The 12,296-nt window shown below is 45.2% G+C and overlaps 1 protein-coding gene across 1 annotated transcript; it reads right to left on the bottom strand.

Annotated features, from left to right (window-relative positions):
- Positions 1-7,764: 7,764 nt before the first annotated feature.
- On the bottom strand, positions 7,765-8,679 carry LOC138351728 (processed variable antigen-like). Its single transcript, XM_069303755.1, has one exon. It carries the CDS (start codon positions 8,677-8,679, stop codon positions 7,765-7,767), a length of 915 nt encoding a protein of 304 aa, XP_069159856.1.
- Between the last annotated feature and the right edge of the window lie 3,617 nt (positions 8,680-12,296).

Raw genomic sequence — 12,296 nt, 5'->3', positions numbered from 1 at the left:
AGTGTTTGATGCATTGCTGGTGCTAATAACACAGCATTACTTGCACAGGGTACTTGGGACTCACTGTAAGACTCTCTAGCAAGAAGAGATATATCTAAAGGCATCACCAGCTTCAGGCAACAACTACAGCAATGAGAGTGGTGGGATTGTAACCTGACCCCCCACGGGCCCACTGACCCAACGGTCTTTCCCACCCCCTCCCTAACAGGAGGGTGACACAGCCACCAACATTAAATGATGCCAGCTTTGTATAGAGCACCTGTACATTCATAGTTATATGACTTCCTCATTATCTCTTACTCTTCTCACTTCGCCATTTCAATAAGTCAAGTGGAACGGGCCATGGCCCATGCGGTTACCTGTAAAATCTGGGAGGCCAATTGATTTGTGTATCTGTTCACCCTTGTAGCAGGGTTAGACTGTCTTTGGGGACCTTCTATCCACAAATAGGACATAGGAGAATAAGTCACTGAGGGTTAACCTCTACGAGTCACAACCAACCAAGTAGAAGGACGGAGTGCTTAGCCCTCAGCTAAGGAGAGCTTATTCTTAGGAAGGGATAGGAAGAGCAAAGCAAGAAAACAGAAAAGAATGAGCTAGTACTGAGACAATGAGAGGTCACCGGGTAAAAATCCTCCCCCTTGTGGGGGTGGGGGACACAAGCTATGATAAACAGAATGAACTAGCCAATCTCTTGTTCACTCTCAAGGTACGATTTTCTAAACTAATAACCACAAGGGACTCCTCATTCATAGCACTATGTTACCAGGATGAAGATGTTGACAGAGTCATCAAGGGAAAAAGTATATGTAAATTGACGGGGAAACATTTTCAGGTCATTATTTCCCCAGAGCTGCAGGCCAGGAAGACAATAGTCCTGAAGAGACTTGATGCATCACTTACTAACAATACCCCGGAAAATATAAAACGCCACATAGAAGAAAGGAATGATTGGGCCAAGGTAGAAGAAGTAATTCTCATGCCGAGATTGTCTACCATGATGAAAATAAGATTCGAAGAAATCTCCATGGCACAGAAAGCTCTCAGTCAAGGTATCCATTGCCACTACTACCACCTTAGCATGGACAACTACAACCTTGAGCAAGAAGAATGCTGTAACATAACCCCTTGTTGGACATGCTATAAATACGACCACACAGCCGCAGATTGCCAACAAACGGTCAAAGTATGTTCAGAATGCGCTGAGCAGGGACACATATTCAGAGATTGCACAAATAAATCAAACCCCAAATGTCTCAATTGTGGGGGTCCCCACCGCATGCTGGCATCAATCTGTCCCACTAGAAAGAACATCCTAAAACAAAAAAGGGCCGATGACGCAGCAACAAAGACAGCAACAGTCAATAATACCTATGCAGGTATAACTACCACCAATGCTTGGTCAAATAAGGTATCACACAATCCAGCAAACACTACCCCACACAATCCAGCAAACATGACCTGACAGGTAATTGGGGACCTACCAACAAAGATCCTGAGCAGTATGATCTTTGCTCACTTAGAAAACTTAGCAAGTCCAGGGTCATTTGGATCCGTAATTAAAGAAACGTACAGGAGGAAAGGTCTCCCAGAAATGGTATTCCCAGACAATCCTTCCACACTTAACATCATAAAAGCCCTGGTGGCCAGCAATATAATCAGCATTCCCACATCTGAGACTAACTCCCAACAAGTGTCAGGACCCACGAATGCAGAGACCCTCGATGTGTCAGAAGGGGAAGTTGAACTAACACCAGTCGCACCATCCACCACTAATGACCCCCAAGGAGGGCCTACAAACATACAAGCACCACAGGAGACACAACTATTAGCGAATTCCGATGAGGTAACTGAGGCAGATCACAGACACACAGTGGGCATCAATGCTTACCACACACATACAGACAATGCTGCAAACTCAGACACAGTCACCCAGGACTAAGCAGAGATCCCAAACAATACCGAATTCTTCTCAAGAAACGAAACCCACACGGTTAACTACAAGATCCTCAAAGAACGTATACGAACTCAGAACGTAAAATTCCAACACAATATCCCTAATGCTAATACGAAATACGTCTACAATTATATAATGTCGCATGCTTTCAACCAAACCCCCATAACCATTCAACAGATAAGCAGCAGTCTGTTTAACACAATGCACAACGGACATGCATCGATCCAAAACAATCCACGAGGTGGAAGTGACCTATCAGTTTCAACATAGCCATCCAGTTATTACCAATAATTCAACACAATGTTCTAAGCTGGACTCCATACAGAGCATTGAAACTCAGCAACTTGTACAGAGAAATAGACCCAGATTTAATACTCATTAACAGCCATGGAAAAAAGGATAGTGAGAAGATAAAGATTTTCTATTACAAAATTTACCAGGTCAACAGCGCTGACCAAGCCAACGATGGAGCAGCAATTGCTGTAAGGAAAAATATTCGAAACAAAATTCTAGATAATTTTCAAGTAAACTTCCTTGCAATGGAACTCCGAACTACGAAAGGTACAATCTTCATAGGAACGTGTTACCAACCACCAAGACGACCTTACCTTCCCCTGACCGACATCATGAAACTCACCAGAAGGAACAGACCTGCCTACTTCCTGGGAGGTCTGAACGCCAAATACAGAACACTGGGACACGGATGGAACAACCAGGCAGGAGATGCCATCCACAATATGATAAGGAACGGCAATCTAACCCACCTGGGCCCAGACTTCCCAACTTATGTCAGACAAGGACACAGTGGTAAACCAGACATAATACTGTCAAACAACCACCACTTCTTAAACACCCGCATAGAAAGGGGCCCAGAGAGCACAAGCGACCCCCTACCAATAATAATGAAGCTATCGGCTAACCCCATTCAGAAACCCTCACCACCAAGAATTCAATACACAAAAAACTGACTGGGAAGCGTTCAAAAGCAGTGCACAGGAAATCAGTGTCACAGACTTTAATGGAAAGGAAACATCATACATAAATACAGAGCTAAATACGTGTATTAGCACCATAGAAAAATGCATGAACGATCGTATCCCCGTAGCTCACCACATAATGCTCCCACACCCCCAAGCCACTGAGACACTTAGGACGCTGCAAACCAGATATAACAATCCTCTACAACTCATAACGCACAACGGGTGGACGGACGAGCACAAAAGACTACAAAGAGAGTTACAAGACAAGCTTTAAGATCTATACAAAATAGAATACACCAAAAAATGGGATGACCTAATAAGCAAAATTTAAGCCGACTACAGAAACCCAGGAAAGTTCTGGAAGAAAGTGATGGAAAACTCAGGTGAAGGAACACCCTGAATCATAGACGCCTCAGGAAATAAACTCTATGAGGAAAGTGAACAAGAACAGGAATTCAGGAAGTTCTGTGAAAAATTATTCAGGATAAACCCGGAAACAAATTTCAACTTTTGCCCCATCATTGAAAGGGAAATTACAACTCAAGTCGTTAACTGAGCTGAAGCACTACTCCCGACGCAAACAATAGACCTTAACAACATCTGCAATGACTGCCACCTTATGAAACACATAACCGTTGCAGAGGTCCATAAAACAATTATGGGTTCCAGAACAAGGCGCCGGGCAACAGCAAGATAAATAAGATGGTATTATCCAACCTACCAGTGATTGCACTCCATCAATACACTTGTATAGTAAATACAGCTCTTGCATCTGAACTATTCCCCACATACTTCAAGAATGCCACAATAGGATTAATGCCCAAGCCAGGTAAACCCCCAACCCAAACTGAAAATTACAGGCCAATTTCCCTCCTCGAAGTACGAGGCAAAATATTTGAAAAAATAATCAGTCAGAGACTTGTGAAGTACATGGAAGAGGAGAAGTATTACACCAGGCAGGAAGGGTTTAGGAACCGCAGAGGGCCCAATACAGCAATAGCCCTGATCTACGAGCATATAGCCAACGCAGTGTCGAAAAAAGATCAGTGTAATAGAGTGCTTAGAAACGTTTCGAAAGCCTTCGAAAAAGTATGGCACACAGGCCTAAAATATAAGATATATGAGCTAGGAGTCCCTGTGAGATTTACAGCTACTCTCTGCAGCTTTATAGACAACAGAACTGCTAGGCTCAATATCGGCAGCTACTTGGGTGACTGAATAATAGAACTGAAAAGTGGAGTACCACAAGGAAGCTGCCTCTCCCCCACTCTATTCAACATATTTGCAGGTGACCTACCCCAACCCCAACATGGAGAATACATCACGTACGCTGACGATATCACCCAAATAATATGCCAACCGGGTCCTTACCTTGAGGTGCTTCTGGGGCTTACCGTCCCCGCAGCCCGGTCGTCGACCAGGCCTCCTGGTTGCTGGACTGATCAACCAGGCTGTTGGACGCGGCTGCTCGCAGCCTAACGTATGAGTCACAGCCTGGTTGATCAGGTATCCTTTGGAGGTGCTTATCCAGTTCTCTCTTGAACACTGTGAGGGGTTTGCCAGTTATGTCCCTTATGTGTAGCGGAAGTGTGTTGAACAGTCTCGGGCCTCTGATGTTGATAGAGTTCTCTCTCAGAGTACCTGTTGCACCTCTGCTTTTCAACGGGGGTATTCTGCACATCCTGCCATGTTTTCTGGTCTCATGTGATGTGGTCTCATTTCTGTGTGCAGGTTTGGGACCAGCCCCTCTAATATTTTCCACGTGTAAATTATTATGTATCTCTCCCGCCTGTGCTCAAGGGAGTACAGATTTAGGCTCTTTAGTCGGTCCCAATAGTTTAGATGTTTTACTGAGTGGATTCTAGCAGTAAAGAATCTCTGCACACTCTCCAGGTCAGCAATTTCTCCAGCTTTGAAAGGGGCTGTCATTGTGCAGCAGTTCTCCACTCTAGAGAGCACAAGCGTTTTGAAAAGTATCATCATCGGTTTAGCATCTCTAGTGTGAAAAGTTCTTGTTATCCAACCTGTCATTTTTCTTGCAATTGTGACGGCTACTTTATTGTATTCTTTAAAGGTAAGGTCTTCCGACATGAGTACACCCAGATCCTTTACATTGTCTTTTCGTTCTATGTTATGATTTGCCTGAGTTTTGTACGTGGTTTCCGTTTTTATATTTTCATTTTTTCCATAGCCCATGAGCTGGAACTTATGTTCGTTAAACACCATAATATTTTCTGTAGCCCATAGAAAGACCTGATCTACATCTGATTGGAGGTTTGCCGTGTCCTCTATGTTGCCTACTCTCATGAAGATCCTAGTGTCATCTGCTAAGGATGATACAGTGCTATAGGTTATGTTCTTGTCTATGTCCGATATGAGGATGAGAAAAAGTACAGAAGCAAGCACAGTACCCTGGGGGACTGAGCTCTTCACGGTTGATGGGCTGGATTTTATTTATTCTGTTAGTCAGTAAATTGTAGATCCATCTGCCTATTTTTCCGGTAATTCCTTTTGAACGCATTTTATGTGCAATAACACCATGGTCACATTTATCAAAAGCTTTTGCGAAATATGTGTAAATTACATCCGCGTTTTGTTTGTCTTCCATATCATCTAATGCCATATCATAGTGGTCCAGCAACTGGGACAGGCAAGAGCGCACTGTTCTGATACCAAGTTGTCCGGGGTTATGGAGATGCTGTGATTCCATGTATTTTGTGATCTTACTTCTTAGCACTCTCTCAAAAATTTTTATGATGTGCGATGTTAGTGCTATCGGTCTGTAATTTTTTGCCTCTGTCATATTTCCTCCTTTATGAAGTGGTGCTATCCCTGCTGTTTTTAGTATATCAGGGATAACGCCAGTATCTAGGCTTTGTCTCCACAGAATGTGGAGGGCCTGCGATAGTGTTTTTTTACAGTTCTTGATGAATATGGAGTTCCAAGAATCCGGGCTTGGTGCAGAGTGCATAGGCATACTGTTTATGGCTTCTTCAAAATCCAGTGGGGATAGGGTGACGTCTGATATATGATTTGATGTTGGTATCATATCCATGAAAAATTCATTTGAGTTATCAATCTTTAGTGCGTTTAATGGCTCGCTGAAAACAGTCATACTGTTTCCTCAGTAGCTCACTCATTTCTTTGTTGTCATCGGTGAAAGTTCCATCTCCCTTTCGCAGGGGCCTGATACGAGATGTGGTTTTTGATCTTGATTTTGCATAGGAGAAAAAATATTTCGGATTTTTCTCTAATTCACTGATGGGCTTTTGCTCTCTTTGCCTCTCCTGGGTTTTGTATGATTCTTGTAGCTTGAGTTCAATTGTTTCTATTTCTCTACCTAACCTTCTTCGCCGCTCTTGAGATAGGGTGAGACTCTCAAGTTGCTCCGCGATTCGTTTTCTTCGCCTATATAGGGAACGACGTTCCCGTTCCAATCTGCATCTCGTCCTCTTTTTTTTCTTAGGGGTATGCAGTTTGAACATATTTCTAGTGCTAGTGAGCTTATTTTTTCCAGGCACTGGTTCAGGTTTGCACTTTCTAGCTGATCTTCCCAGTTTATTTCTGTGAAGTCCTCGTTTATTTGCTCCCAGTTTATCTGTTTATTATTGAAGTTGAATTTGCTGAAATCTCCTCCACCTAGAATCTGGACTGGTTTTGATTGTCTATTCCCCATGGTTGTCATAACTTCAATTAAGTTGTGATCTGAGTAACAGGTATTTGTAATCATTATGTTCCTGATCAATTCATCATTATTAGTGAAAATGAGGTCCAGCGTGTTCTCCTTCCTAGTTGGTTCTACTATTTGCTGGTTTAAGGCAAACCTGTCACACATTCGTAGCAGGTCATTTGCATGTGCCTGTTCATTTAGGCTACTTCCTGGTATTCTTTCTGATATTACTGTATTAGCCAGGTGCTTCCATTTCAGGTGTCGTAGGTTGAAGTCCCCAAGCAGGATGATGTTCGGAGCTGGATTTGTGAGGTTTTCCAAGCAGTGTTCTATTTTCATTAGTTGGTCTTTAAACTGCTGAGGGTTTGCCTCCAGTGACTTATATGCAAGGACAATAACTACATTTAGGATCTCTATTTTGATTATCAGCACTTCCACCATATCATTTGAGGTGTTTAGCAGTTCATTACAGATGAGTGTGTCTTTGACGTAGAGGCTGACCCCACCCTGAAGCCGGTGTTTCCTCTCACATCTGAAAAGATTGTACTCTGAGATCCATATTTCACCATTATGGTAGTCCTTTGTGTGGGTTTCTGTTAGGGCTGCAAACACTGCATTTGCCTCATGAAGGAGACCATCTATAAAGTGAACTTGTTGGATTTGCGTGTTTTTATACCCTGGATGTTGGCAAATATAAATGATGTTATCGTGTTAGTGGAAGTGCTGGATGCCTTACTTGGTGTTAATATCTAAGGCTCTGGTAAGGAGGCCACTGTGTTTGCGTCCTCTCCAGCATTTGACCGAGTTGGTGGTAGAGTCTGGTCATTTTCAGCCATTCTTCTCCTCCTCCTCTTGCTAAAAAAATTATCCCAGTCGACGGAGTAGTGGCTGTTTTCATAGTGGCGGTCTGTCGGTTTTATTTGCTTGGTACCTCTTATATGAAAAGCTGGACATTCAGCATTGAAGCACTCTTTCCTGTCCAAAGAGTTCTTGCAAGCTTCTGGGTGAAAGAATTCGCAGCTTTTGGTATATTTACCTGTATTGAGGAGGTTTCTGCACGTTCTAGGGTGATCGTACATGCATGTTCCATTTGTTCTTCCCGATATCCCATGTTTACAGGTTGCCCATTTGTAATACCAACTGATTTTAGGGTCTTGTTATGTTTGTGTCTCTTTGCCAGGGACCGCACTCTGCTGCGGCGTCCCCGACACTGTGCTCTGCTCCGGTGCCATTGACACCGTGCTCTGCTCAGGCACCCCCGACTCCCTGCTCTGCTCAGGCGCCCCCGACTCCCCACTCTTCTCAGGCGTCTCCGACTCCCCGCTCTGCTCAGGCGTCTCCAACTCCCTGCTCTGCTCAGGCGTCTCCGACTCCCTGCTCTGCTCAGGCGTCCCCGACTCCCCGCTCTGCTCAGGCTCCCCCGACTTCCCACTCTGCTCAGGCGTCTCCGACTCCCCGCTCTGCTCAGGCGTCCCCGACTCCCCGCTCTGCTCAGGCGTCCCCGACTCCCCGCTCTGCTCAGGCGTCCCCGACACTGTGCTCTGCTCTGGGGCCTGCGACACCGCGCTCTGCTCCGGTGCCATTGACACCGTGCTCTGCTCAGGCACCCCCGACTCCCTGCTCTGCTGAGGCGTCCCCGACTCCCCGCTCTGCTCAGGCGCCCCCGACTCCCCACTCTTCTCAGGCGTCTCCGACTCCCCGCTCTGCTCAGGCGTCTCCAACTCCCTGCTCTGCTCAGGCGTCTCCGACTCCCTGCTCTGCTCAGGCGTCCCCGACTCCCCGCTCTGCTCAGGCTCTCCCGACTTCCCACTCTGCTCAGGCGTCTCCGACTCCCCGCTCTGCTCAGGCGTCCCCGACTCCCCGCTCTGCTCAGGCGTCCCCGACTCCCCGCTCTGCTCAGGCGTCCCCGACTCCCTGCTCTGCTCCGGCGCCGCTGCCACCGAGCTGTGTGCTGCATCTGGTTGTACCTTGGTGTCATGTACAGTTTGTTTGAAGACATTAGAAATTGCTATACAGGCATTTATTAGTGATTCTCTGTTTTCGGCGGGAGTTTTATCCGGGATTTCCATCATCTTCAAAAAAGTTACATCATCCTTTTTGCAGAGCTAGTACACAGAGTGGTCACTGGGACCATTTCTCATTGAATTATTGGTCATGTTGGCACATTTTTTGTGTATGGCTGCTGAACAGAGTTGGCAGTGAAAGCTCTGTTGGTAATCTACCTTCATGTTACATTCTATGCACGTTCTTATCAAATCCATTTTTGTTGAACACTTCTGTTTAGTGGTGGTGATCTTACAAGGTCTTACAAAGTGGGGTGTTGACCGTTGGGGGTTGACCGTGGGTGTTGACCGTGGGTGTTTACCAACTTGAGATAGGCCTGTAGGAGGCTGTATTGACTGGCAGTGCTGTTACCACGTGTCACACTCTTAATTTGTTTTGTTCACTTGTTAGATTACATTACTTGCATTTTCCCACTAGTTATCTTACAGTAGAGGCGTCTAGTTTCTGTGTCTGGGCACTAGTTACCTGAGTACGTTACACTATTTGAAAAAATACACACACAGTGGGTACTGGGGTGGGCCTACATCCAAATGGCCCTTGTTTACATACACACGACGGACTCATTTTGTGTATAAATTGTTAACTTGATAGTAAGATATGTTATCTGATTTTTTTTTATAATAGACACACGTTTTGCATAGAGCTTAGCACTATGTGCACTGATTTCTTGATGTTTCAATAACGAGGGATGCGATTTAATGACGACTTGGCAACTATCGCCTAAGGCCTCCTGGCACCACGAGGGCAGGCGGTGACTACACACGAATTTCACTTATTTTTCCTTGAACACAAACGGTCGGATGGTAATCACTATGATATATTGTTTAATATGTTGAGACACACTTTAAAAGTTATCTGACTGTGTTTAGTTCCTGTATCACTGAAATATCCCTAGATATATATTGTTTTCCGCGGAGCTCGCATAGCGTGGCCCTTTCCCTCTCACACCCAGAACGGAACGGGTTCATCAAAGCCACTACTAGCCGACAAGACCAAGGCAGCAATTAAATCCATAAACATCTTTGAGAAACAATGAAAAATCAGCACAAACAAACAAAAGTTCCAGATAATACACATTGCAAAATAAAACCCTGACCCCATTATCCTTGACAACTGCCCGATCCAATTTAATAATAATAATAATAATAATAATAATAATAATAATAATAATAATAATGATAATAATAATAATAATAATAATAATAATAATAATGATAATAATAATAATAATAATAATAATAATAATAATAATAATAATAATAATAATAATAATAATTTATTTAGGAAAAGTACATACATAGTTGCAGTTACAGTACAAACATTCTGTTAGATTTAAAGATAGAGGTAGTACATACAATACCTAAAGCCACTAGTACGCATAGCGTTTCGGGCAATATGCGGAGGTAGGCAGAATACTGGGACCCTTGATCAATAAAACAGGGATAAAAATTCACATAAAGGACCGATTAAACAAAGCCAAAGCAGCCTTTGGGAAACTGAGGAGATTCCGAAGCCTCAGCACGAACATTCAGATGCACCTATATAGTGCTCTAGTTCGGCCGCATCTTGAGTATCCCCCAGTACCACTGCACACCTTAAAGAAAATTAACTTCCAAAAACTAAAAGCAGTTCAAACTAAGGCACTAAGGAGAACAGCAAAACACCGTCCACCATATGACCAGACAATCCAGGAACTCCATGAACTCCTGAACATACAACCACTAAATATCAGACTACATCACCAACCCATCAGGGTGTGGAACACCATCGAAATGTTAGAGGACCCAATGTTAGAAAGATTACTCCAAGATGAGACGCCGCTCCCACAGCTGGTGGCCCAAGAGCCTCAATTCACTAGATGAAAACCCCGCCCCACAGTACATAATTCCCAGGTGAAATACTGACCAGAAACCTCCCAATAATTGGAAACAATTTAGTATATATGTATGTGTATATGGATACATGTGTGTGTACATATGTGAATATATATGCATGTATAAATAAATCAATATTAATAAAAAACAGAAATAAAGAGCCTTAAACAGAACAACATGTTTGGAAGCATCAGGGTGTGTATATATAAGTGCTACACAGTATTCATCAATAGACATCCGTATATGTTGAAATACATGTGAAGAACCTCACACTCACAGCTCCCTGACAAGAGAGAAAGCTTAGCTTAGCTGCCAACACCCACACATCGTGTCAGCAAGGCGGACAGCCCGCCTGCTTTCATAACTCTCACTGTATTTCCCACTTCTAAACTTTGCTTCACCTATGCCTCTCCACCCTCTTTACTCTAAAAAAAAAAAAAATCCCACCCTCACGCCACCATCCACCATCCCTTACTACCCTCCACCTTCACACCACCAACCAGCATCCCACTACCCTCCACCTTCACACCACCAACCAGCATCCCCTACTACCCTCCACCTTCACACCACCACCCTCCACCTTCACACCACCACCCTCCACCTACACATCACCACCCTCCACCTTCACACCACCACCCTCCACCTTCACACCACCACCCTCCACCTTCACACCACCACCCTCCACCTTCACACCACCACCCTCCAACTTCACACAACCACCCTCCAACTTCACACAACCACCCTCCACCTTCACACCACCACCCTCCACCTTCACACCACCAACCATCATCCCCCACTTCCCTCCACCATCCCCCACTACCCTTCACCTACACACCACCACCCACCACCTCCACCACTTTCACACCACCATCCCCCACTACCCTCTACCAACCACCCCCCCCACTTCCCTCCATCTTCACACCACCAACAACCATCCCCCACTTCCCTCCATCCTCACACCACCAACCACTATCCCCCACTACCCCCTACCTTCACACCACCAACCATCATTCCCCACCATCCTCCACCTTCACACCACCAACCTCCATCCTCCACTACCTTCCATCTTCACACCACCAACCACCATCCCCCACTACCCTCCACTTTCACACCACCAACAACCACCCCCCACTGCCCTCCATCTTCACACCACCAACCACCATCCCCCACTACCCTCCACCTTAACACCACCAACAACCATCCCCCACTGCCCTCCATCTTCACACCACCAACCACCATCACCCACCACCTTCACTCCACCAACAATTATCCCCCACTACCCTCCATCTTCACACCACCAACAACCATCCCCCACTACCCTCCATCTTCATACCACCAACCCTCATTACCCTCCATCTTCACACCACCAACAACCATCCCCCACTACCCTCCATCCTCACACCACCAACCACCATCACCCCCCCCCCACCACTTTCACACCACCAACCACCATCCCCCACTACCCTCCATCTTCACACCACCATTCACCATCTCCCACTACCCTCCATCTTCACACCACCAACCACCATCACCCCCCCCCCACCACTTTCACACCACCAACAACCATCCCCCACTACCCTCCATCTTCACACCACCAACCACTATCACCCACCACCCCCCACCTTCATTCCACCAACATCCAGTTTAGCTTCTAGTTTAGTCTTCTCTTTTTCTACTTAATTTTTTCTCTGCAGTTCTAATTTCAACTTCTCTAGTTGGAACTGCCTCGCCTCAGTTGCATCTGCAATTCA

The sequence above is a fragment of the Procambarus clarkii genome, chromosome 50 (assembly GCF_040958095.1).
Source record: "Procambarus clarkii isolate CNS0578487 chromosome 50, FALCON_Pclarkii_2.0, whole genome shotgun sequence".
Lineage (NCBI taxonomy): Eukaryota > Metazoa > Arthropoda > Malacostraca > Decapoda > Cambaridae > Procambarus > Procambarus clarkii.
Note: the sequence above shows the minus strand (reverse complement) of the source record. Positions and strands in the feature narration are given on the sequence as shown.

Bases quoted from the DNA above. Each gene is read 5' to 3' on its own strand.
- LOC138351728 (XM_069303755.1), bottom strand. From the start codon at position 8,679: ATGATGGAAATCCCGGATAAAACTCCCGCCGAAAACAGAGAATCACTA.